The 27,815-nt window shown below is 42.8% G+C and overlaps 1 protein-coding gene across 1 annotated transcript in view; it reads left to right on the top strand.

The window, feature by feature from the left end:
* The first annotated feature begins 2,100 nt into the window (after nucleotides 1-2,100).
* C13H10orf67 (chromosome 13 C10orf67 homolog) overlaps nucleotides 2,101-27,815 on the top strand; it is a 101,332-nt gene continuing 75,617 nt past the window's right edge. Inside the window, exons 1-4 of the mRNA XM_055545370.1 lie at nucleotides 2,101-2,267; nucleotides 16,428-16,548; nucleotides 19,735-19,878; nucleotides 23,303-23,377. Coding sequence (XP_055401345.1) covers nucleotides 2,101-2,267; nucleotides 16,428-16,548; nucleotides 19,735-19,878; nucleotides 23,303-23,377 — 507 coding nt within the window. The remainder of the gene's footprint in view (nucleotides 2,268-16,427; nucleotides 16,549-19,734; nucleotides 19,879-23,302; nucleotides 23,378-27,815) is intronic.

Below are 27,815 nucleotides of genomic sequence, written 5' to 3'. Positions count from 1 at the left end.
AGAAATCTGTATGCAGGTCAGGAAGCAACAGTTAGAACTGGACATGGAACAACAGACTGGTTCCAAATCGGGAAAGGAGTACATCAAGGCTATATACTGTCACTCTGCTTATTTAACTTATGTGCAGAGTACATCATGAGAAACACTGGGCTGGATGAAGCACAAGCTGGAATCAAGATTGCCTGGAGAAATATCAATAACCTCAGATATGCAGATGACACCACCCTTATGGCAGAAAGTGGAGAAGCACTAAAGAGACTCTTGATGAAAAGTGAAAGGAGAGTGAAAAAGTTGGCTTAAAGCTCAACATTCAGAAAACTAAGATCATGGCATTGAGTCCCATCACTTCATGACAAATAGATGCGGAAACAGTGGAAAGAATGGCTGACTTTATATTTCTGGGTTACAAAATCACTGCATATGGTGACTGCAGTCATGAAATTAAAAGTCGCTTACTCCTTGGAAGGAAAGTTATGACCAACCTAGACAGCATATTAAAAAGCAGAGACATGGAGAAGGAAATAGCAACCCACTCCAGTATTCTTGCCTGGGAAAATCCATGGACAGAGGAGCCTGGCTGGCTGCAGTCCCTGGGGTTACATGACTGAGCATGTGTGCATGAAGGTGGAGGGTGACGGGTTGGTAGCAATAAACTGGTAGAACTAAAAAAAAATAAAAAATAAAAAGCAGAGACATTACTTTGCCAACAAAGGTCCATCTAGTCAAGGCTATGGTTTTTCCAGTAGTCATGTATGGATGTGAGAGTTGGACTATAAAGAAAGCTGAGCACCAAAGAATTGATGCTTTTGAACTGTGGTGTTGGAGAAGACTCTTGAGGGTCTCTTGGAATGCAAGGATTTCCAACAAGTCCATCCTAAAGGAAATCAGTCCTGAATATTCATTGGAAGGACTGATGCTGAAGCTGAAACGCCAATACTTTGGCCACCTGATGCAAAGAGCTGACTCATTAGAAAAGACCCTGATGCTGGGAAAGATTGAAAGCAGGAGGAGAAGGGGATGACAGTGGATGAGATGGTTGGATGGCATCACCGACTCAGTGGAGATGAGTTTGAGCAGACTTGGGAGTTGGTGATGGCCAGGGAGGCCTGGTGTGCTGTGGTCCATGGGGTCGCGAAGAGTCAGACACAACCGAGCCACTGAACTGAACTGAAGACCAGGCAATGACATGTGGATGATATCAGAAATATGTTTGCTATCATATCAGGGCGGTACATAATTTAAAATAAAGGATTAGCAACAATTTCACTCTAAGGAACTTCTCTTATTATTATAGAAACAGTAATAATGAATTCCACACAACACCTTATAACTTAGTGACTTACCTGGTGGGCCTTACCTGGTTAAACTTCCCCATTGCCAGTGCAAGGGACACCTCTGGATCCTTGGTTGGGAACCAAGATGGATCCCACATTCCCCAAGACGAGACCAAGGAAATAATAAATACGGTATAGTTTAAAACAATGCATTGGTTCTGACACTACGTTAAATATGAATTTTAACCTTTTTAGTTTCTGTAAATAAATTTTTGTCCACAAACGCCTACGTTTATGGGCAAGTGGTAGGTATAGGCAATTCATCAGCTGCCTGTTTCCTCTTATTATGGGATTGCTCTGAGAACCCAGGGCTCATTATGTAAAGGGCATCCTTATTAGCCAGGTGCACTATTTTCCATCCTCCTGGAGGTTGACCTTTAGCATTGGGTGGAAGGTCACTAAAACGAAGATTGTGGAGCGTCGTTGAACGTAGCCTGCAGAGGGTTGTTGACGCAGAAACACAGCTCAGGAATCCACGCCCCTTAGTGCATGGGCCTTGCAGGAGGCTGAGCTCAGAGCTTTCGCACAGGAGAAGGCACAGAGGGTTCGGAGCGTAGTGGGCTGCCGCCGTGTTATCTTCAGGAGTCCAGCTTTCCTGGGGACACGTTAGCGGCGGCCTGGTCCATACACGTCCAGGACAGGAAGTCCTGAACCAGGTGGGCAGTGGAAGCGGCAGTCGGGCGACTCCCGGCCCGGCAGACCCCAGGCCTCCAGCCACGCCAGCGCCTCGGGATTCTGGCGCAAGGCCGGTTGCCCGGGAGTCGCCATGGCAACGGACGCCGGGTTCTGGACCCCGCGGGCGGCGCATGGCCTAGCGGCCACCTCCGCAACTCCCATGGAGGTCTGTGGCGACTCGGCGCCCGAGACCGAGGAATGCTGGAGGATTATCAGGAATCTCGAGTCCACTCTTGAACAATTTCGGCTCAGTCCCAGGTGACCGGCGCGACCTGCGGCGCCCGGGCGCGCGCCCCTGCCGGCGCTCCACCGCTCCCGGGTTCTCTAGCTCTAAGCCCCAAGGCAGCTGTTTTGATATCTAAATATACTACCGTGTACCAAGCACGGACTCTGGGGCCAGATTGCCTGGGTTCAAATCCTCCTGACACTCCAAGGGCCCAAGACTTGGGCGAGTTAGTCAACTTCTCTGTGCCGCCTTATCTTTTCAGGAAAACAGCCAAGATGGTGATGCACAGCGCCTGCTTCATAGTTCATAGCGAACATTCAATGAGTCAATCTGGAAGATCGACATACAAATAGGGTACATAGTATCGTGCAAGTGTTTGCCAATATAATTATCTTGTTCTTGACCCTTTTGGACAGTTTTTTCATCTTATAATCCTTTGCCCTCCTCTGTCCCAGTTTTATTTGGATAATGTAGACCTGATGCTTGGGGTGGGGGAATGGGGAGGGAGGTATTTTTCTTTCTAAAAACCTTTTGAAATCCCGTAAATGGTCCTCACTAGGTTAACTGCTCTAGGTGCCCTAAGACCGGGACCCTCGTGGTGCCAGGTGGGCTGGCTGAGACACTAGCCCTGCAACTGGCATCTCTCTAGGGTCGGGTGAAGGGCCCAGAGCCCCGTGGTGGGGACTGACGCTGTGAGATGGCGCTGCCAGCCCAGCTGCCCCCGCTGAACTGTGCTAAGTGAGTGCCTTTGTGAAAAGAGATGGGGATGCACTCAGAACCCGGTTGATTGGTGGTGTGAAAGCACATATTGGCGGTAGCGGATGGTGGGCACGGTGTTGAACTGCTCTAGTTGTTGACTAAGAGAGATGACTTCCTACCCTGGATTCCTTGGTGTTCCTGGTGGGGAGCTTCTCCAGCAAAATGCACTGGCTGTGCTCAGCAGCCAAACTGACAGTGCCTGGGGCTCAGTCAGTGCTTGTTGTCTGAATAAAGGAACTGTGGATGCCCCTGTGAGTTTCTCTTCATAGGCAGGACCCAGGCCGGTTGTTGGTGCTCTGGTATCTGGTGTGCGTGAGAGAAGCTGCAGTCTTGGGGTGAGGAGAGAATCAGGCACTGGGGAGGCACCAGACAACAAACCTGCAGAAGCCTGTCCTTTCTGAAGTTTACATCCTAGGCAGGAAACCAGCGATAAATAAGCCGATGCAGTAATAGTCAGTTAAGTGGTGGTGAGTGCGAAGGAGGAAACAGAGCAGAAGAAATAACGTGTGGAGTGGAGAAGAGGGTTGTAATTTTATTTTTTTGGTCATACCATGTGGAGTGTGGGGATCTACCAAGGATGGAACCCAGCCTCCTGCATTGGAAGTGCTGAGTCTTAACCTCTGGACCACCAGGTAACTCTTACAGGGCTATAATTTTAGATTCTGTGTTCAAGGAAGACTTCTTGGAAATGACTTTGGGAAGAAGAACTGCAGACTTGAGGGGGGGACCTTTCTGCTCTATCAGGGAGCAAGTGTTCCAGGCAGAAAACAAGAAGTGAAGGAGAGTGGACATAGGTGTCACGGGACCAGCAATGAGGCTGGTGTGGCTGGAGAAGAGTGATGGAGGAGAGCTCAGAGGCGGATGGTGCTCATGGTGTGGAACCTAGATCACTGTAAGGACTGCAGCACTGACCTTGAATGAGGTGGTCAGATGTGGTTGTTCCAACACCCCCAAGCAATTCTCTAATTCTCAGCGGACAGTGATTGGGTGTGTCTTGTAGTTTGCTTATTTATGTATTTTACTTAAAATATGGTTGCTGTACAATATTATGTATTATAAGTTACAGGTGAACAATAGTTACTCCTAATTTTTAAAGGTTATACTCCGTTTATAGTTATTATAAAATGTTGGCTATATTCCCCATGTTGTACAGTATATCCTTGTAGCTTACATCAGTTCAGTCCAGTCGTTCAGTTGTATCCAACTCTTTGTGACCCCACGGATTGCAGCACACCAGGCTTCCCTGTCCATCACTAACTCCCAAAGCTTGCTCAAATTCATGTCCATCGAGTCAGTGATGCCATCCAACCATTTTATCCTCTGTCGTCCCTTTCTCTTCCCACCGTCAGTCTTTTCCAGTATCAGGGTCTTTTCCAATGAGTCGGTTCTTTGCATCAGGTGGCCAAAGTATTGGAGTTTCAGCTTCAACATCAGTCCTTCCAATGAACACCCAGGACTGATCTCCTTTAGGATGGACTGGTTGGATCTCCTTGCAGTCCAAGGGACTCTCAAGAGTCTTCTCCAACACCACAGTTCAAAAGCATGAATTCTTCAATTCTCAGCTTTCTTTATAATCTAACTCTCACATCCATACATGACTACTGGAAAAACCATAGCTTTGACTAGAGGGATCTTTGGTGGTAAAGTAATGTCTTTGCTTTTTAATATGCTGTCTAGGTTGGTCAGAGCTTTTCTTCCAAGGAGCAAGTGTCTTTTAGTTTCATGGCTGCGGTCACCATCTGCAGTGATTTTGGAGCCCCCCAAAAAGAAAATCTCTCACTGTTTCCATTGTTTCCCTGTCTATTTGCCATTAAGTGATGGGACCGGATAGTTTGTATTACACTGCTTAATCCCCTACCCCTATCTTGCCCCCCCTTTCCCTCTCCCCACTGGTAACCCTAGTCTGTTCTTGTGTCCTGCAGTTTACCTGGATAGAGTGTCAGAGTCACAGGTTAAGGGCTTAGCCCCACAGGACTGTCCCTGTCTTCCTTCTTGAGAGGCTAATTGCAAGTCCAGGTTGTCACCTGTGCTTTTGACAACAGGGCTAGCTCAGAGGTTCCTCAAGTTCAGTTAATTTGCTAGAGTGGCTCATAGAACTCAATAAACCAGTTTACTTCCTTGCCTACTGGTTTATTACAAAGACTATTAAAGGACATGAATGAACAGCCAGAGGAAGAGATACATAGGGTGAGGTCTAGAAGGGTCTGGGGCAGGGGGGATTCTGTCCCTGTGGAATTTGGGGTACACCCCATGAATTCATTCTTGTTTACCAACCTGGAAGTTCTCTAAACCCTATAATTCAGGGATTTTTATAAACTCTTCATTACACAGGCAAAATTGACCGAATCATTGACTTTTTGTGATTGATTCAACCTCCAGCCCTCTCTGGCAGTGAGGTTGGGGGAGGTGGGATTGGAAGTTCTAACCCTCTCCTTCTGGTTGGTTCCCCTGGCAACCACCTCCATCCTCAGGGGCTTTTCAAAAGTCACTTCATTAACAAAATCGGGTGTAGTTGAAAGGGGCTTCTCATGAATAGCCAAAGACACCCAGTTCACCTTTTCCCCTATTTCAGAAAATGAGGACAGCAGACCAAATATTACAATAAAAGATTCTCTCATTGTGCTTGTCGCTTAGGAAATTCCAAGGGTTTGGGCTGCTGTGAGGCAAGAAGCATGGATGAAGACCAATATATGTATATTGTATATATATACATATAGGGCTTCCCAGGAGGTGCAGTTGGTAAAGAATCCACTGAGTCAGGAAGATTCCCTGGAGTAAGAAATGCCAACCCACTCCAGTATTCTTGCCTGGAAAATTCCATGGACAGAGGAGCCTGGTAGGCTACAGTCCATGGGGTCGCAAAGAGTTAGACACAACTGAGCAACTGAGCATGCACATATCTATATCTATAAAATTATAAAACACACTGCAGAGATGGGAAGATATGAGGGGAATGGAGCAGAGGAATCACATTATCTGGTTTATCTTTCAACCAAATTATTCTGGCTATTGTTTTGATATTAGACTCTAATGAGGGGAAACAATGGAAATAGTGAGAGACTTTATTTTCTTGGGTTCCAAAATCACTGCAGATGGTGACTGCAGCCATGAAATTTAAAGGTGCTTGCTCCTTGGAAGAAAAGCTATGACCAACCTAGATAGCATATTAAAAAGCAGAGACATTACTTTGCCAACAAAGGTCCATCTAGTCAAAGCTATGGTTTTTCCAGTAGTCATGTATGGATGTGAGAGTTGGATTATAAAGAAAGCTGAGCATCAAATTGATGCTTTTGAACTGTGGTGTTGGAGAAGACTCTTGAGAGTCCCTTGGACTGCAAGGAGATCCAACCAGTTAATCCTAAAGGCAATCAGTCCTGAATATTCATTGGAAGGACTGATGCTGAAGCTGAAACTCCAGTACTTTGGCCACCTGATGCAAAGAACTGACTCATTGGAAAAGACCCTGATGCTGGGAAAGATTGAAGGTGGGAGGAGAAGGGGACACAGAAAATGAGATGGTTAGATGGCATCACCGACTCGATGGACATGAGTTTGAGCAAGCTCTGGGATGGGTGTGCTGCAGCCCATGGGGTGGCCGAGTCAGACACAACTGAGTGAGGACGGGCAGAAAGAGGGAAACCAGTTAGGGGACTACGACAATAAGCCTCGTGGAAAATGACTGTGATGGTAGCAGTGGTTGGAGGTCGTGAGACTAGTCAGATTCTAGATTTATGTTGAAAGTAGAACTGATAGACACAGAGCGCGTAAGATTCTGATTTTTTGAACTGACTAACCGGAAGGATGGAAATGCCGTGAGCTGGGATGAAGAAGATTGAGACGAATAGCTTTGTGGGGAATATCATAAGCTTACTTTTTTTTTTCCCCCTAATTTGGCTGCACCAGGGCTTAGTTGTGGCATGCAGGATCTATTTCCCTGACCAGGGCTCAAACCTGTGCCCCCTGCATTGGGAGCTCAGAATCTTAACCATTGGACCACAAGGGAAGTCTCTCAGAAGCTCACTTTTGGACATAATATCTTGGAAGTAACTCTTAGTCATCCGTCTAGGCTCTTTGGTTGTATGAGTCCTTAGGGCAAGAACAATAATTTACCCTGTATTCTTCTCAATTCTTGGCTAAGACACCTAAAAAGTTTATTAACATGCATATCTCACGTGTACATAGGAGTTACCTAGGAAAAATGACTAAAATTCTAAGATGGCCCAAACCACCACCTTGAATACCACCTTCAGCTAAAGACAAAAGATGTTGAGTGGAGGGAAGACAGTTATGGGGGGTTACCAAGAAGAGCAGTAGACAAGGGTGAGGTTTGTTATGCAGATTTGAATGGGTGCCTTCTCCATTAGTAAGATTCTCTTGTGAATTAGAGTCATCTTCCTGGTAGGAGAGGAAGACACTTATAAGTGGAGATTTCCTTTATAAATGTAAATTTCTCTTACAAACAGATAACTTGGCTACTCTGCTTCCAGGGTTTCTCCTATGTCTGCAGTTTCTCAAAACAGTTGACTCAAAACCATCCTTATGCTAAAGCATCATATTTAGGGAAGAGAGGTCCAGCCAGGTTGGATATACCAGTGTGGGAGTAATTGGCACACAGATGCACCTACAAATGGGAGACTTGGTGAGATCACCCAGGAAATGACTGAAAAGAATTGTGTGAACCTTGGGACACCTCAAACTTGTGAACCTTGGGACACCTCAAACTTTCCTTCTTTCAAGAGGAAAAAAGTGGAAGCAAGAGTGCTTTGGTTTGTTTTTGTTTTTTTTTTTCCTTATTTGAAATTAAGCAGGGATGTCCCTAGTGGTCCTGTGGTTAAGACTGAGCTTCCAGTGCAGTGGGTGCAGGTTCGATCCCAGATGGAGGAGCCAAGATCCTACATACCTAATAGTATGGCTGAAAATAAATAAAAAATTTAAACTGAGCAATACACCATTGTGAAAATTTAGTGCACTTAATGCCACTGTCTTTGACTAATTCATTAATGAGCATTTGTTAAGATAGACTATTCTAGAATTTAGTGAGAAATGTCACTGCCTTCTGTTAATAAATATTCATGGATCTGTTTTCTGTAATAAGTTAATATGTTAATTTTGTATCTCATTTATTTAAAAAAAGAACCTGTAATTGCTATTTTTGTGAGACTGTATTTTATGCATAACAACCAAGCTATTATTCAGAAATCAAATTGCTGAGGCTATAAATAAGGACTGTGTAGGAACCACTTAGCTAATTTGTTGTGATGTGGGTTTCCATTCTAGGCAGAGGGGTTGTCATCTAAAATTAGAGACATTTGGAATTTAAGGGGAAGCTGAAGAATGAATTTTCATATTTCACTTGGATTTTCTGAATCAGTCATTCAGAAGGTTAGGACCAGTTAGGGATAGTAGACCATAGACCTGTTCTCACAAGGGATGGAGGATAAGACTCTCACTTCAGGCTTATGATTTTTTCATTTTGGCTGCACTGTGTAGCTTGTGATATCTTAGTTGCCCAACCAGGGATCGAACCAGTGCCCTTGGCCATGAGAATGTAGAGTCCTAACCCCTGAACCGCCAGGGAATTTACAGGCTTGTGATTTTTAGATGAATTACTTACAATCTTTGAGCCTCAGCTTCCATATCCTCAAAACAAAGAAAGGTAGATAACCTGAGAAAAGATTGTGTGTATTAAGACAGATGCCTTGACTAAGCACAGGGGATAAGTTAAGCATTCAGTTGTTAAAAAACAAAATTCAACTGAGTAGATTTGAAGATCTGATTGGCTTTGTTAGGTGATTCATCAATTGGACAGCATCCTGTCCAGCAATTATAAGGGTGCTCCAAGGGGGCTGTACAAAATGGGAGGTTTTTATAAGGGAAAGGGTGGGACAAAGGAGATGTTAGCATAAAGGAAAAAAAGCAGGAAGAAAAAAAAGCATTGTATTTAGGCCAGGACTTATCCTTGCAGGGGAAAGGGCAAGGCAGGGGTTTTATCATGCAGATTGCCTCTTCTTCCTCTGGGTGCAGAGTGGAGAGGGCCTGCACGACAGATTATCTTCTTGCTGCTGCTGCTGCTGCTAAGTCGCTTCAGTCCTGTCCAACTCTGTGCGACCCCATAGACGGCAGCCCAACAGGCTCCCCTGTCCCTGGGATTCTCCAGGCAAGAACACTGGAGTGGGTTGCCATTTCCTTCTCCAATACATGAAAGTGAAAAGTGAAAGTGAAGTCGCTCAGTTGTGTCGACTCCTTGCGACCCCATGGACTGCAGCCTACCAGGCTCCTCCGTCCATGGGATTTTCCCGGCAAGAGTACTGGAGTGGGTTGCCATTGCCTTTTCCAGATTATCTTCTTGGTGCTGGCTAATTAAGGTTAACATTTCTGGGGAAGGTTGAAACCCAAATCAAGTCAAGTATTAATTCTGGATTCAGTATCATGCGCTTTAGAATAAGTAATGCCATTTTGAGCCTATGGTTTTCTGTTTCACGCAATAAATAGGCACTAATTTTATTTTTACCACGTGGAGGAGGTATCTATAAAATTCTTCAAACGGGTTTTAAAATATTAGACTGTGTTACTGTAATATTATGGCACCAGAGGGAATAACTGAAAACATTATTCTAAGTTTCTAAATCATATCCTAAAGATACATGTATTGGGGGTGATTTTTTTTTTTTTTTTGCACTTCTATTCTTTTTCCAGCTTTGAGATATAACTGACATGTAACATTGTATATTTATCATAAAGCCTGTTCACATTCATAACTTACCACCCACCCTAGATCTTTAGCTTAAAATGGGAAGGAAGGAAAGAACATACATGGTCAAGCTTATTGAAAGATGAAGCTGAATAATAAATAGGAGCTGCTTGGTGCTAGGGAGGGGGAGGAATTGCATTTCTCAGCTGTAACGATGAATCATGGAGGTCTGTTAAGTGGAAGGCATTGCAGAAAGAAACAGTTTTAAGTTTAGGTCGTGTTTGTATTTATCTTATTGATGCAGCACTCCAGGTTCAAACAGGAGATAGAAACCTCGCCAGTGTTTGAACAAGGAACAAATATTTCTTGTTTCTTTAATGTTGTTATTTGTTTTTGGCTGTGCTGGGCCTTGGGCGCTTTGCGCTGCTTTCTCTAGTTGTGGTCGGCGGGGGCTATTCTTTGTTGAGGTCCATCGGCTTTTCATCGCAGTGGCTTCTCTTGTGGAGCGCGGGGTCTAGGCACACAGGCCCAGTAGCTGTGGCTCCTGGACTCTAAAGCACAGGCTCAGCAGTCGTGGCACAGGAGCTTAGTTGCTCTGCCACATGTGGAATCTTCTCGGACCAGGGATCGAACTCATGTCCCCTGCATTGGCAGACAGATATCCACTGTGCCACCAGGGAAGTCCTATTTCTTGTTTCTTATTAAATATTAACAAGGATTTTTAGTTCAGTTTAAAAAAACCTCTAAGCAGCATTACAATAGCAAATGTAGCTGTGACCCCGAGGGCAGAAGAAGAGTAAATGTGGACAGAACTAAGAATTTAAAAGGTCCCCCACTCCCACCAAACGCTGAGATTAAGACCTCTTGGGAGAGGATGTGGCTGGTGGTAGAGACACTTGCCAGAGGGTGCCGGCCAGAGCTGGTCCGTGGGCATGACTTGTTGAGTGGCCATGGTGAACTTGGTGAAAGATACAGGCAGGCCAAGGTTCTTTATGTAGCTGGGAAATTCAAATAGTCATTCCTGAAGGTTCTGAGCCCTCAAAAGCCCTGCCTTTTCGGGGGAGTTGGTTGTATTTTTACATTAATCTTTACTATTGAATGTGGAAATGCTCAGAGTCACTCCAGAGAATCTCCTGAGTTCCAGACGTAGTCCTAGACTCCACTGTGTACCAACAACCTGCTTTCTTGATGATCAGGATTAATCACTTCAACCAGTACTGTGCCCGCTTTCTCTGTCTTTGGTTTAGTGGTGTAGGGATTACACAGTGGCCAGGCGCCAGTTCAATTCACTCTCGTCTAATTCAGTAGAACCATTGTTTGTGCTTCCCAGTAGAAGCAATCTCCCTTTGGGAACTAAGACCTCCAAGCCAGTAGGTCATAAAGTTTCTGGGAAAGGAAGCAATGATTTCAGGGATGGGTTATTAGGTGTAATAGTGAGAGGCGCCTCTTGCATTTTTACCAAGCTTCTTGGACCTACGGCTGTGGGAAAGATGGTCCCATGTGCTGAGTGAAGGAAAAGAAGAATATCTCTCCTACCATTTCTGCATTCTTGGTTGAACCCCCCTCCCCCCATAATAAAAGACAGATTAACTGGAGAAAAAAACAAAAGAAGTCTAATAACATCTATTCCTCCTATATACAAGGGAGATACCCAGGAAAACGGAGTAACTCCTTGAAATGGTTTAAACCACTACCTTAAATAGAATCTCTACCTAAAGACAAAAACAGATGTTGGGAGCTAGTTATGGAAAGTTCCAGAAAAAGCACAGTAAACAGGGGGATGGTTGTAATGCAGATTTAAGCTCATGCCTGCTCCATTGACAAGAGTTTATAGAGATTTACGCCTAAAATACTGACAGTTCTTACTGAGTGAAACTGGCAGAATCTGAGCTTGCTTGAAGGTTGCATCTGACTTTTAAAAAATAGTTTACTTTGAAATAATTTCAAATATACAGAAAAGTTGTCAGAACAGAACTAAGAACTCCTCACCTAAATTCAGTTCCCAACATTTTCCCATGTTTGTTTTCTCTCTTTTTCCTCCTCACCCCCTGCCTCTGCACACACACACACACACACACACACACTCTCTCTCACACTCACCCAGACATTCAGTATCATCAGTCTTTTTAGAACCTTCTGAGAGCGTGTTACAGGCATGTTTCCCATTAAGTGTGAATTTCCTAAGCATTCAAGTGTGTTTTTCCTAAAATGGATACTTTTTCCTGCATGACCAGCACACACTCTCAAATCAGCAGATCCACACTGCACAGCCCTATCGCAGCCTCCTTTCAAGCTGGGCCAAGAGTACCAGCAATGACTTTTTTTTTCCTTTCTGGTCCAGGATCCTATCTAGCAGTGTGCGTTGTCTTTAGCTATCCAGTCGCCTCAGATGCGTCCAGCAGGAAGAGTTCCTCAGCCTCTCCCCACTGTTCATGTCCTTGACACTTTTTTTAAAAAGTACAGACCTTCTGTAGCATGACCAACGCCACCTGGGTCCGTCTTCTGTTTCCTTGTAACCAGACTCAGGCCATGTGTTCTTGGCAGGAATGCCACAGAAATGAAGCTGCGTATTCTCAGGGCATCAGTTGAGCCAGTGCGTGTCATTCAGTCTATTCCCTCATTGGTGCTTTAACCTTGACCTTGCTGGGTTGGTGTCTCCCAGATCTGCCATAAATCCACCATTCTTCCCTTTGTAATAAATTACTATTTTGTGTGTAGGGAGTGTGAGCGTGTATAGTAAGTTGCTTCAGTTGTGTCAGACCCTTAGCGACCCTGTGGACTGTAGCCCACCACACTCCTCTGTCCATGGCATTCTCCAGGCAAGAGTACTGGAGTGGGCTGCTGTGCCCTCTTCCAGGGGATCTTCCAGACCCAGAGATCGAACCCATGTCTCTTACATCTCCAACATTGGCAGGCAGGTTCTTTACCATTAGCACCACCTGTAGGGCCTAAGTATTACAAAATTTCCTCTTCCTCCTCTGCCTCCAACTTTATTGAGATATAACTGACGCAGAACACTGTAAGTTTGAGGTGTACAATGTGATGATTTGGCACATTTTTATATTGTAAATAATTATCACAATAAGGTTAGTTGACACATTCATCATCTCTCATAGTTACATTTGTGTGTATGAAAACATTTCAAATTGACTCTCTTAGCAACTTTCAAGTGTACAATACAGTATTATTAACTGTAATCATCATGTTGTACATTATATCCCAGTACTTATTCATCTTATAACTGAAAGTTTTTACCCTTTGACTAGTATCCCCCCATTTCCTTTACCCTCAGCCTGTGGCAACTGTCTCTGTACTCTCTGTTTCTATGAGTTTGACTTTTTTAGATTCCACATATAAGTGCAATTGAACAGTTGTCTTTCTCAGTCTGCCTTATTTCACTTATGTAATGGCCTCAAGGTTCATCTGTGTTATTGAAAATAACAGGAACTCATTTTCTTTTTTCATGACTTTTCATTGTACACACATATGCACACACTACATTTTCTATTTTTTGATGTTTATTATTTGTCTGTCTATTTGGTTGCACCAGGACTTAGCTGAGGCTCGAGGGATCTTCGATCTTCATTGAGGCCTGAGGGATCTATAGTTGAGGCATATGAGATCTTTCAGTTGTGGCATGTGGGATCTAGTTCCCTGATCAGGGACTGGACCCTGGCCCCCTGCATTGGGAGCATGGAGTCTTATCCACTGGACTACCAGGGAAGCCCACTACGTTTTCCTTATTCATTCATCTGTCAGTGGACCCCTGGCTATTGTGAATAACGTCGCAGTGAGCGTGAGAGTGCAGGTAGCTCCTTGGGATAGTGATTTTGTTTCCTCTGGATATATACTCAGAAGTGAGACTGCTGGATTATATAGTAGTGTGGTTCAATTTTTCAACAAAATTTCCTTTTCCTAATCAAACTTCCACTGACGAGCTATAGCCTTTTAGCTAAGCTTAACCCTAGCTGCCATTGATAACTCCCACCCTAATCCATCACCTCTGTAGTGTCTGCCCAGTGGTAATTCTCTATTTTCACCATTCTCTTCTACGTTTACTAGAGCGTCTCATTTTCATCTGGACTGCTAGATTCCTGTTTTATTCAATAGGCTGTAATCTGATACTTTCATCATTTATTTTGATGCTCAAATTGTCCCAGATATGGCCAGTGGGAATCTCTTCAGTCTAGTTTCTGTCTCTATCATTTTTTTTTTCACGCTTTCCCAACTTTTTGGAAAAACAAGATGTTCCAGGCTCATTTTATGTTTTTGTTCTCCCAGCTTTGAAACCAGCCATTTTCCCAAGAAGCCCTGGTTCCTTTTAATGCAGAATGGTATTTAAAAAATCAACATCTGTGTTTTTGGTGTGTTCATTGCTACTGGGGTGTCATCGCTTCTAGGTTCTCACACTGGACAGAACTAGAAACAAATGTCCATAAGTATGTACACACATACGTATGCACATATTTGTACCTATCACTATCTATCTATGTACATAATTATAAAACCATGCCTTCATACCCAAAATTCCAGTTCCATTACACTGTCTCAGGGTATATCCTATTCTACTTCTTTTTTATGTTTGTAAATTTCATTTCTGGGACTGGAGAATTTGACTTCTGTCATCTTCAGTACATTTACATATTTGTTCAATTTATCCAGTCTCCCAGCATGTTGCTTTGTTTTGTTTTTGGTCCCACCACTAGGCATGCAGGATCTTAGTTTCCCAACCAGAGATGGAGGCTACTCCCCTTGCATTGGAAGCCCAGGGTTTTAACCACTGGACCGCCAGGGAAGTGCCTGTGTCCATCTTTTTAAAAGTGCATCATCTATGCACTGGCTTTGCCCTCTGGCTGACCCCCTTGTGGTCACCAGACAACTGTGCCAGTTCCTGGCCTCATTTCCACACGTGGCAGTGTCCAGAGTCACAGAGGGACCTCTCCCCAGGTGCTCCTGTGTAAAAAGCTTAACATGCCCCTGACAGGCCTTTTCTCCTATCATACTCCTCAGAACTGAGTCCCACTCCCACTCCTAAAATACCTGCCCAGAAGATTAGGATCACTGCGGTGGGCTGAGACCACACAAGTGTTGCCCTTGATACTGGGAATTTTCTCACCCTTCCCTGAGTTCTGTAGGAGATAAGTCTGAGGCTCTGCCAGCAGTAAAAAGAGGGAGATTGCCATGGGGTACCCCTCATCACGGTCTGCTCCACCTGGTCAGCAGAGAAGGGAGGGTAGATACATGGATACTCTCTCTACAGAGGTTGCATTGAAAAGCCTGGGAATGTTCCTTAGGCCTTCATGGCTCTCTTTTTTTAGCTGACATTTTAGAAACCAATGCTTGTGGTAAGTTTGGTCAAATTGACAAACAAAGGAGATCCAGAAACTTGGCCTTCTTGTTACGGTTTGAGATGTCCGTCATTAAAAGTCTGTAGGAGGATTTTACAAAATACTTCTTCCCACTTTGATTTTTTCGGGGGGAACTGAGTTTAAAGCCAAATACAATAGAGTGGTGTGATTATCTTAGAGAAGTAGTTCTCAATTTTTCTTTTTTTGGTTTCAAGATCCCTTTACAGTCTTAAAAATTATTGAGGCCCTCAAAGATCTTTAGTTTATGTTTTATTTATTCATAGTTACCATATTAGAAATTTTAAAGGAGAAACATTTAAAATAATGATAAACCTATTCTGTATTAGTGTAAGTAATGTATTTTAAAGAAAATTGAACTCTTTTCAAGACACAATCTGTAATGAGAATAGTATCATTTACATTTTTGCAAATCTTTTCAATGCCTGGCTTAATGGAAAATAGCTGAATTCTCCTCTCTGCTTCTGCATTCATCTGTCATCCAGGCACATAATCTATAGCCTCTGGAACTCCACTGAACACTTGTGAGAGAATGATAGGAGAAAAGATAAATCCAATCTTAATAATATTATGAAAATAATTTTGACCTGTGGATTACCTGAGTGTTCTGGAAACTCCAGGAGTTCTCAGACCACATTTTCAGAACCTCTACCTAAAAGGAATTTTGCTTGCTATGCCCACACATGATTTACAGTGGCCTCAAGCAGCAGCATACATAAAACAGTGGATGAGATTTTAAAAGGAGGCTCATAAATTGTTCATGACTCAGAAAATGGAAGTCAGATCAGTGTAGCAATGTGAAATAGTTCAGAGAATCTGATAATCCAACAGAGACCTAGGGAAAACCCAAAATCATGAGCAGATAATTAAGTGGTTTTCTCATTTCACCAATCCTTTGAATCTTTAAAATATGATTCATTTAGATATTTGGCAAAACTAATACAATTTTGTAAAGTTTAAAAATAAAATAAAATTTAAAAAAAATATGATTTACACAAAATACGTATAAATATATATCACTGCTGCTGCTGCTAAGTTGCTTCAGTCATGTCTGACTCTGTGCGACCCCAGAGACGGCAGCCCACCAGGCTCCCCCGTCCCTGGGATTCTCCAGGCAAGAACACTGGAGTGGGTTGCTATTTCCTTCCCCAATGCATGAAAGTGAAAAATGAAAGTGAAATTGCTCAGTCGTGTCTGACTCTGAGCGACCCCATGGACTGCAGCCTACCAGGTTCCTCCACCCTTGGGATTTTCCAGGCAAGAGTACTGGAGTGGGTTGCCATTGCCTTCTCCGAATATATATCACTAAATATATCTTTAAGGTAATATCTATTATATAAAGCACATTTAATCTCCCCCCCTCTTTTATTTTTCAGATTTACCATTTCAGATGATTTGAAGGTTGGCTTTTTCAGCACAGACCATGCCACTCAAACAGATTCCAGTGAGATTCTGCCATTGAAAGAGTTGAGCTTAGCTACACAAAATCTAGTGCAGGTAAATCTGAATTTATTTAGAAACTCCTGAGATAATTTGTATTATTTGCCTTCATGTTTCTTTCCTTGACAAAAGTGAAATGATTAACATTTTTAAAATATTAGCATCTTCTATAAACTGAGGTGGATAACAGTTGTGTGTGTGTTTTTTAATTATTGGTATAAACAACTACTTCAGGGCATGGCTACCTACCCACTCCAGTGTTCTTGTCTGGAGAATCCCATGGACAGAGGAGCTTAGCAGGCTACAGTCCATCAGGTTACAAAGAGTCAGAGACAACTGAAGTGACTGAGCATACAGCATACACACTACTTCTATTTGGGGCTTCCCAGGTGGCCCTAGTGATAAAGAACCTGCCTGCCTATGCAGGAGACATATATGTGTGATCGATCCCTGGGTTGAGAAGATCCCCTGGAGGAGGAAATGGTAACCCACTCCAGTACTTTTCCCTGGAGAATCCCATGGACAAAGGAGCCTGGCGGGCTACAGTCCATAGGGGTGCAAAGAGTTGGACACAACTGAAGCAACTTAGCACACACACACTACTTCTATTTGCATCCTATTTATTTCATGTATGTTAACTTTTTTTTCCTTCCTGCACTGCATAGCTTGCAGGATCTTAGTTCCCCGACCAGAGAGAGATTAAGCCTGGGTTCTGACAGTGGAAGCTAGAGTCCTAACCATAGGGCCACCAGGGAAGTCCTTATGTTAACTTGTTTAGTGAAATGTTTTCTTACTCTCTCTGTAATTCTTTTGCCATCTGTGAACATTTTCTGTTTAGGATACTGGAAAAATTTTATAAAATGTTTTTGGCATATAGAAAGATGTCGAGAATAATACAATGAATAACTATGTCACCCATTGTCAGGGAGGAAGAAATTTTCCTCTATCCCTCTAAATTCTTCTGGCTAAGCTAAAAATTGAGTTGACATGAGACAGATTAACAGAAAATCCAACAAAAACTTAAATACCATATACATGGGGGAGACCCAGGAAAATTGAGTAAGTTGTCTAAATAGCCAAAGGTCTCACCTTCAGGTAAAGACAGAAGAGGGTGTTGAGGGTAATGGTATGGGACTTCAGGGAGAGGAAAGCAATTCACATGAAGATGGGAAAGCAAATGTCTGTAAACTCACGTTTGCCGGGCCTGCAGAGACAGTGGGACACAGAAACTTTAGCTCACTTTGCTGGGTTCCCATCTGTCTACACACCTGTTGTTTGTCGGTTGTCAAGTTGTGTCCAGCTGTTCTTGACCCCATGGACTGCAGCACGCCAGGCTTCCCTGTCCTTCACTGTCTCCCACAGTTTGCCCAAGTTCATGTCCACTGAATCAGTGATACCATCCAACCATCTCATCCTCTGTCTGCATACCTAGTTCATGTTATAATATAGGTATCTATGATGCTAACTCCCTTCCTGAAGCAGGTCCTCCATCTTTTAGGAAGTTAAGGGAAAGTTTATGGGTTCTTCCTGAGTCTTTGGGTCCTTAAAAATAATCAGCCTAAATAAATACTCTTGCCAAAGAAACAGTTTGTGATGGCAAATTTTGCTCCCCTATACCACCATACACCTTTGTCAAATCTTGATGCATATGTCCATGCTAAGTCACTTCAGTCATGTCTCACTCTGTGTAATCCCATGTGTGAGCAACTCTGTAGCTTGCCAGACTCCTCTGTTTATGGGTTTCTCCAGACAAGAATACAAGAGTGGGTTGCCATGCCCTCCTCCAAGGGAACTTGCTGACCCAGGGATCAAACCCTCATTTCTTAACATCTCCTGCATTGGCAGGCCAGTTCTTTACCAATAGTGCCACCTGGGAAGCCCCAAATCTCAATATTCTATCATATTTCCTTTGGGACTTAAAAAAAGCTTTTTTTAATTTTTAAAAATTTTATTCAAGTGGTATTTCTGTGGTGGTCCACTGGCTGGGACTCCAAGCTCCCAATGCAGAAGGTCCAAGTTCAATCCCTGATCAGGGAACTAGATCCCACGTGCCACAACTAAAGACCCAGTGCAGCCAAATAAGTTTTTTAAAAAATAAAATAAGTAAAAAAAATAAAATTTTATTGAAGTATAGTTGATTTACAATGTTGTTTCTTTCTTCTATACAGCAAAGCCTTGGTGCTTTTTTTGATTGTAAAGTAACAGAACATTTCGTAGACATCAGATATTAAGAGTTATTATTAAAAGTCCTAACCAATAAAACAGTGACATAGGGTGGTATACTACTGTAAATAGTATTTCATTTCTGTTTTCTCATTTAGTAACATAACTTGGAAATCAGTTATATACATTGGTGCATAAAGAGCTTCTTCATCGATTTTACAAGTACATCATACCACAAACTGGCATCATTTATTTAGCTATCCCCTCCTGATGGACATTTTGGTCCTTTCAGATCTCTTATCACGATGAATAATTCTGTACATACTCACATGCCAGTAAATCTGGGGTGTAAATTTTTAAAAGTGAAACGTCTGAGTCAGAGGATGCATGCATTAGTCATTTTGGAGGATGTTGCCAAATTGCCCTGCATAGAAATTATACCAATTACACTCCCACTTTGGAGGGTGTCTCTTTTCCCACACACTTCCCAATGTATTGTCTTCTTCTTTTTTTTTTTTTTTACTGCGTTCTGTGGCATGGGGGTTCTTATTTCCCAGACCAGGGATAGAACCAGTGGCCCCTGCAGTGGGAGTGCGAAGTCTTAACCACTGGACCGCCAGGGAAGTCCCAAGGCATAACTTATTCTCCCTGGTGGCTCAGATGGTAAAGAATCTGCCTACAACATAGGAGACCTGGGTTTTTCGATCCCTGGGTCGGGAAGATTCCCCTGGAGGAGGGAATGGCAACCCACTCCAGTATTCTTGCCTGGAGAATTCCATGGACAGAGGAGCCTGGCGGGTTACAGTCCATAGGGTTGCAAAGAGTCAGATGTGACTGAGCAACTAATACTACTATGGGAGGAAACTGCTGGAAGCCTCCTTTCCCTTCCTCCATCAGCATCTGTTAGTTCTGCAGATTAACTGGAGTTCCCAATGTACATGACTCTGGAGATGTAATCTTAGATTCAGGACAGGCCCTGACCAGGTGCCCAAGTTACCCGCCCAGAACCAGGCCAGGTGTTGGAATCTTTACACAGAGTGCCCTTAAGCTCTATAATGACCTATGTTTTTCCACTTTTAGATTACTAAATCCCTACAGGTGGATTTTGGGTTCCTCAAGCAATTGATGCAACTGAAGTTTGAGGACCGTCTTAAAGAGGAATCTTACAGACTCTTCACTTCTCTACATGACAGGATCATGGCCATTGAAAAACATTACCAACAGGTAGAAGTGCTCTCATTTCCTCTGTTTTAAAAGTAATTAATTTTGTGGATTAATTTTGTGTTTAGTCGTGTAGGCACTACAGTTTTTAGTGTGGCAACTTATGAGGGTAATTTAATTTGCATATGTTGTCTCTAATGATACTTACAGGGCTTCCCAAGTGGCTCAGATGGTTGAGAATCTGCCTGCAATGTGGGAGACCTGGGTTTAATCCCTGAGTTGGGAAGATCCCCTGGAGAGGGAAATGGCAACCCACTCCAGTATTCTTGCCTGGAGAATCCCCATGGACAGAGGAGCCTGGCGGGCTACAAGCTGTGGGGTCACAAAGAGTCGGACATGACTGAGTGACTAAGCACAGCACGTGATAGTTACATAAAGCTGTGTGGCACCTATAACTTTACCACATGCAGGAACGTTCGTGTGTAGTCTGTGTACACTCTCATTTAAACCTCACAACTAACCTGATGAAGTACATACAATTATTATACAGATGAGATCTGTATTATACAGATACAGATGAGGAAACCAAGGCACAGAAAGGTTAATTCACCTGCTCAGTGTCACTGGTTAAGAAACCACTGGGGTTTAGGTTCTAGGTCAGACAGTTTCATGCTTGAGTTCCAGCCTTTAACTGTGATTTTATATGAACTTATTTGTGCTTTAATGGATCTGTAGAAGCCAAAGACGTGAAAACTCTGCTATTCTGAGGAATTCCCCAAAATCTTTGATCATGTTAGCATATTTATCTGTGATTAAAAATGGGCATTAGTGTTGCTTTTCTGCTATGAAACAAAATACCCACGTGTTGTTGGCCTCACTATTTTTTTAAAGTATTTTTTTAATATGGACCAGTTTTAAAAGTCTCTATTGAATTTGTTGCAATATTGCTTTTGTTTCTTGAGGGGGAGGGGGTTGGCCCCAAGGCATATGGGATCTTAGCTCTCTGACCAGGGATCGAACCCACACCCCTTACATTTAAGGTGAAGTCTTAACCACTGGACCACCAGGGAAGTCTCCAGAGTAACTTTTAATGCATTTCCTCTTTAAGTCTCCCAACAATCCTCAAGTGGAAATCCTGTCATCCCTATCTTACAGATAAGGAAACTTGCTTAAAATTTAAGCTTGCTTAAAGTCAGGCAGGTTAAGTCCTTGCTTAAAATCAGAAAGATGGTAAGTTGCACAGTGACAATGAAATCCAGTTCTGTCTGATTCTGAAGCCCACTGATTGTTTACACTCCATGTTGGAAGCAAAATTGATAACAGAATCAAGAGTATTTTTTATGCATAACAGATAGGATTAGATAATTTGATTAATCAGAAAATCTATTTCTGCTTTATTGACTATGCCAAAGCCTTTGACTGTGTGGATCACAATAAACTGTGGAAAATTCTGAAAGAGATGGGAATACCAGACCACCTGACCTGCCTCTTGAGAAAACTATATGCAGGTCAGGAAGCAACAGTTAGAACTGGACATGGAACAACAGACTGGTTCCAAATAGGAAAAGGAGTCCGTCAAGGCTGTATATTGTCACCCTGCTTATTTAACTTATATGCAGAGCACATCATGAGAAACATTGGGCTGGAAGAAGCACAAGCTGGAATCAAGATTGCTGGAAGAAATATCAATAACCTCAGATGTGGAGATGATACCACCCTCATGGCAGAAAGTGAAGAGGAACTCAGAAGCCTCTTGACGAAAGTGAAAGTGGAGAGTGAAAAAGTTGGCTTAAAGCTCAACATTCAGAAAACAAAGATCATGGCATCTGGTCCCATCACTTCATGGGAAATAGATGGGGAAACAGTGGAAACAGCGTCAGACTTTATTTTCTTAGGCTCCAAAATCACTGCAGATGGTGACTGCAGCCATGAAATTAAAAGACGCTTACTCCTTGGAAGAAAACTTATGACCAACCTAGATAGCATATTCAAAAGCAGAGATGTTACTGCCAACAAAGGTCCGTCTAGTCAAGGCTATGGTTTTTCCAGTGGTCATGTATGGATGTGAGAGTTGGACTGTGAAGAAAGCTGAGCACCAAAGAATTGGTGCTTTTGAACTGTGGTGTTGGAGAAGACTCTTGAGAGTCTCTTGGGCTGCAAGGAGATTCAACCAGTCCCTCCTAAAGGAGACCAGTCCTGGGTGTTCATTGGAGGGACTGATGCTGAGGCTGAAACTCCAATACTTTGGCCACCTCATGGGAAGAGTTGACTCATTGGAAAAGACCCTGATGCTGGGAGGGATTGGGGGCAGGAGGAGAAGGGGACGACAGAGGATGAGATGGCTGGATGGCATCACCGACTTGATGCACATGAGTTTGAGTGATGGACAGGGAGGCTTGGTGTGCTATGATTCATGGGGTTGTAAAGAGTCGGACATGACTGAGTGACTGAACTGAACTGAACTGAACTGATTCAGAAAATAACCCTAGTTTGAGGATTAGTGGCCCTAGATTTCTTTTCATGAGCATGGTTCATCGAAAAAGGACCAGGACCAAAAGAGGATATGGATTCCAAATATACTTCACTATTTTATTTAATTATTTTCTAATTAAATTTTTATTGGAGTATAGTTGCTTAACAATGCTGTGTTAGTTTCTGCTGTGCAGCAAAGTGAGTCAGTTATGTGTGTATACAGACATACACACACACACACACACACACATATCCCCATTTTCAGATTTCCTTCCCATTTAGGTCAACACAAAACTTTAAGTAGAGTTGCCTGTGCTATACAGTAGGTTCTCATTAGTGATTTATTTTATACAGAGTAGTGTATATATGCGGAGAAGGAAATGGCAACCCACTCCAGTGTTCTTGCCTGGAGAATCCCAGAGACAGGGGAGCCTGGTGGGCTGCCGTCTCTGGGGTCGCACAGAGTCGGACACGACTGAAGTGACTTAGCAGTGTATATATGGTGGCTTCTCAGGTGGCTCAGTAGTAAAGAATCTGCCTGCCAATTCAGGAGATGCAGGAAGATGTGGGTTGCATGCCTGGGTCAGAAAGATCCTCCTGGAGTAGGAAATGGTAGCCTACTCCTGTCTTCTTGCCTGGAGAATCCCATGGACAGAGGAGCCTGGCAGGCTACAGTCCATGGGGTCGCAAAGGAGTCAGAAAGGACTTAGCAATTAAACAACTACAACAACTAAGACACTAAAAATCTGTGATATGAAGATGAGAAAACATGGTCACATTCACTGTTTATTTTATCCATACACACTCTCTATTGCTTTGGTTAAGTGTAAGTGAAAATGGAATGTGTTGTTTTAGGTGGAAGCCTAAGGGAGATGATTTTATAGTGAAATTTCAAGAGAACGTGATGATTTGAATGGTGGATACTTAGTCCCCCCCACCCTCCTCCCCTTGTAGGTCTGATAATTATATTTGGAAATACATTGTGGTACTCTTTGTATTTATTTTTCATTTGCAGAATGGAGAGAGCTTACGAAAATGCTACAATCAGCAGCTGGCCGATGCCATAGGTACTATCAAAGGAATGTACCAGGTGAGTTTTGAGGGCTGTCAGGGGCGAGAGCAACTTGGTATCCTGGGAGTGCCCAGTATGGGGCTCATCATGGATTGCCAGTCAGCATTTTTTAGCTTTCAAGATCTGAGTCCTTGATCTTCAGGTCACCAAAAAGGGATCAGGTCCTTGACTGTCCATGCTCACTTTAAATCGACCACTTGATGGTGACAGAACACTCCAGAGACTGGAAACTTCCAGTCGGGTATCTAGCACACCTGGGCAAGTGATCCAGTTTGCTTGGTGAGCGTGCAGTTCGGCAGAAGGAGGTCAGGGAGTCTCAAGAGAAAGTTCATCAGGTCTGTAGTAAATCCCAGGGAGGAGTTTCAGATCCTCAGTGGAATAACTTCTCTAATGACGGGGACACTTCTGTCAGAAACTGAGCGTCCCTCTCCTACATGATGGGGAAATTCATCATTTCCCATTATTATATTTTCATCTTAGTGAGGACCTTGAGATTCTTTTAGTCTTTATAACTATCATCTTGTCTTTCATTGCCGTATATTTCCATAAAGAAACATTGTTATTTATGTATTTGGCTGCATTGGGTCTTATTGCAACATGCAGGATCTTTTGTTGTGGCACACAGATTCTCTAGTCTGGGACTTCAAAGGGGAGGAAGTGGGAACTTCCCAGGTGACACAGTTGATAGGAATCTGCCTGCCAGTGCAGGGAACACAGGTTCCCTGGATCGGGAAGATCCCACACGCCATGGAGCAAGTAAGCCCCTGAGCCGCAACTACTGAAGCCCACGTGCTCGGTAGCCGCACACTGCAGCTGCTAAGCCTGCGTGCTGACGTACTGAAGCCTGAGTGCCCTGGAGCCTGTGCTCTGCAACAACATAAGCCACTACAATAAGAAACCTGAGCGTTGCAACCAAGAGTAGTCCCGCTTGCCGCAACTAGAGAAAGCCCGAGAACAGCGCTGAAGACCCAGTGCAAGCAAAAATAAATAATTTTTTATAAAGGGGGTTGGGGAGGAAGGAAATGAAGATGGAAAAGCAAATGTTTGGTAAACAAATGTTTGCTGGGCCTACCGAGACAATGAGACACAGAGAGGACCCTGAACTCTAGGCCCTGCCAAGTTTCCCCCACCACACTTTGTCTATATTTTTTTTTTTACAAAATATGGAAACAGGCCCTTTATCTAAATTCCTTAGGCAGCTAAGGGGAAAGTAACAAGAGAAACTTTCTGACTTTTCTGTTTCTTAAAAATAATTAGCCCAAGTAATCCTCATGTCAAAGGGACACATTTTGGGGATGGCAAATTTTGGTCTGCTACAATTTTCTCCTACCATTTCTTCATTTATTCATTCATCTTTGCCAACTGCACTGTTGGAGCACTTAGTAAAATGTTAAATAAAAGGGATGACAGCAAGCATCCTTCTTTTCTATATTTAGATCCTTATTTTCTATCTAATCTTACAGGGAATGAATATAGCATTTCCGCACTACACATAACACTTGCTATAGGAACTTTCAGGCTATTTATTTTACTATATGACTTGAAAAAATCACAAATGCATTTTAATTTTGTAAAATGTGGGGTTTTATGAATCTATTGAAGGGCCATATGATTTTTTTCCTTAATCTCTTGGTGTGGTAAAATTAATTACTGAATTTTTATTTGAATGTTAAGTCAACCTTTCTTTCTTTCTTTGTATAAGCCCACCTTGATCATAATGTCCTTTTGTTTGTCTCTCAAATTTGTTTCTGAACTTAATGTGTTTATATTTTGCTTATGATATTTTAAATCTGTGTTCATCAGTGTGGTGAGCTATACTTTTCTTTTTTTATGCTGTTCTTATTGGGTTTGGGTATCAGGATTATGGTAGCTTCACAGAATGAGTTGCAGGATATTATCTGCATCCCTGGCAGCACCTGTGTAAAATTAGAACTATTTCTTCCTTAAATATTTTAAACTGCCAGGAAAGCCACCTGGGCCTAGAGGCGTTGTTTGATGGATATATTGACATATTTTGAAATCCCCATTCAATTTCCTTAACTGTTTATGAGACAATTTGGGTTCTGTATTCTTTTTGAGTCAGATACAGTGAAGTATTATTTGTCTAGGGCATTTGTCTTTCCTTTAAACTTAAAACTTTGTTGGAATAAAGTCTTAATATGTATCTTACTGCTCTCAAATATTTTAATCCCACTAACCCTTCTGCATGTTTTTATTAGTATCACCTTATTGTCTGCTTTCCTTGAGTTTTGTTTTTTTTTTTTGGAGTGGGGAGGGCAGTGGTCTGGTCTCCACTGTGGTGCTCAGGCTCTTCCCTTGTGACCTGCAGGGACTCTAGTTGCCCTGTGGCAGATGGAATCTTAGTTCGCCAGCCAAGCACTGAAGCCTGGTCTGCTGCTCTGGAAGGCGGATTCTTTACCACTGGATCGCCAGGGAAGTTCCTTGATTAAGTTTTAAAATATCACTTACTGTGTTTTTTATGAAACGAGGTCCTATGTTTGGCTTGTTTGGTTACTTTTTAATGGTTCTTGCTCTATACCTTAGCTCATCCTTCTATTTCTATGCATATATTTGAATGTATGTGATCTATATTCCACGTCTTCCATCTTTGAGGGTCTGATAAGTACTGGCTGTCACTCATGATATGTCCTTTACTTTCGGGTTTCATGGTGTTTGATTGCAAACTCATATTTCTATGGAAACTCTTTTAGGCCTGGAATAGAGGTGAGTCTCTACAGAGAAGATTTCTGTTTGCTTCTGTGAGACTCCTGTGTCTGTGACCACCTTAACCTAATTTTCAACTTGAGGCATTATTTTTAGACCACCCAGATGTACGAATGTGGGCCACCTCAACTTATAAAACTCAGAAGAGATTTTCTTCCCTCCTCCATACTTTGAGCCAAGTTTCCAGATAGGAGGCAATTTCACTTTCCCTCAGGTGGGAGGCGGTAGAGGGTCCAAGGTGGTTGCTTCTAAGTCGTTCTCACACTGAAGCGATCGCCCTTTGGCGTCTCAGCCTTCATGAGGTGGTCTCCTATTATTGGGAATCCCCATTTGGAGGGGGCCTTTGGGATGCCTTTTCTCTGTGTCCTCTAAAGACATGTAAACCAAAGTTTAAATTTTTACCTGGTTTAGCAATGCCGTGGAGTCCAGGCTACCTTCAGCGTTCCACATACTTCTCTGGATGCCTGCATTCACTTAATTTTGGCCTAACTATTCCTTACTTTCTCAGTTCACAGAAGCATTTTACCTATCATATCCAGATTTTTTGTTGTTTACAAAGTAAAAGTCAGAATAACATGTTTTTTTAAACATAATTTTTTTTAAGTTTTTTTTTTCTTTTTAATTTTAGTTATTTATTTTTGGCTGTGCTGCGTCTTCCGTATACACTTGGGCTTTCTCTAGTTGCAGGGGACTGCTTTCTACTTTCAGTATGCAGGCTTCTCATTGTGGTGGCTTCTCTTGTTCCAGAGCATGGGCTCTCGGGTGCTCAGGGTCAGTAGCTGTGGTCTGCAAGCTTAGTAGTTTTGGCACGCATGCTTAGTTGCCCCTCTACATGTGGAATCTTCCCAGACGAGAAATGGAATCCATGTCCCCTACATTGGCAGGTGGATTCCTATTCACAGCACCACCAATGAAGTCCTGATTTTTTTGAAACATGCTTTTATTTTTTTCCAGATTATTTACTTGTTTATATTTATTAAAGTATAGCTGCTATACAGTGTTGTGTTACGGTCTGGTATACAAAAAAGTGATTCAGTTATATATACATGTATATATGCGTGCATGCTCAGTCACTAAGTCGTGTAGGACTCTTTGTGATCCCATGGACTATAGCCCACCAGGGTCCTCTGTCCATGGGAATTCCCAGGCAAGAATACTGGAGTGGGTTGCCATTTCCTTCTCCAGAAACGTGCTTTTATAAGTCTTTGTGTCTTTAACAATTTCTGGGTCACTAATAAACTTTTAGTTCCAGAAAAACATCTATTTCTGCTTTATTGACTACGCCAAAGCCTTTGACTGTGTGGATCACAATAAACTGTGGAAAATTCTGAAAGAGATGGGAATACCAGACCACCTGACCTGCCTCTTGAGAAACCTATATGCAGGTCAGGAAGCAACAGTTAGAACTGGACATGGAACAACAGACTGGTTCCAGATAGGAAAAGGAGTCCGTCAAGGCTGTATATTGTCACCCTGCTTATTTAACTTATATGCAGAGTACATCATGAGAAATGCTGGGCTGGAAGAAGCACAAGCTGGAATCAAGATTGCTGGAAGAAATATCAATAACCTCAGATATGCAGATGACACCACCCTTATGGCAGAAAGTGAAGAGGAACTAAAAAGCCTCTTGATGAAAGTGAAAGTGGAGAGTGAAAAAGTTGGCTTAAAGCTCAACATTCAGAAAACAAAGATCATGGCATCTGGTCCCATCACTTCATGGGAAATAGAT

This window comes from Bubalus kerabau, chromosome 13, assembly GCF_029407905.1.
Source record: "Bubalus kerabau isolate K-KA32 ecotype Philippines breed swamp buffalo chromosome 13, PCC_UOA_SB_1v2, whole genome shotgun sequence".
Classification (NCBI taxonomy): domain Eukaryota; kingdom Metazoa; phylum Chordata; class Mammalia; order Artiodactyla; family Bovidae; genus Bubalus; species Bubalus kerabau.
Note: the sequence above shows the minus strand (reverse complement) of the source record. Positions and strands in the feature narration are given on the sequence as shown.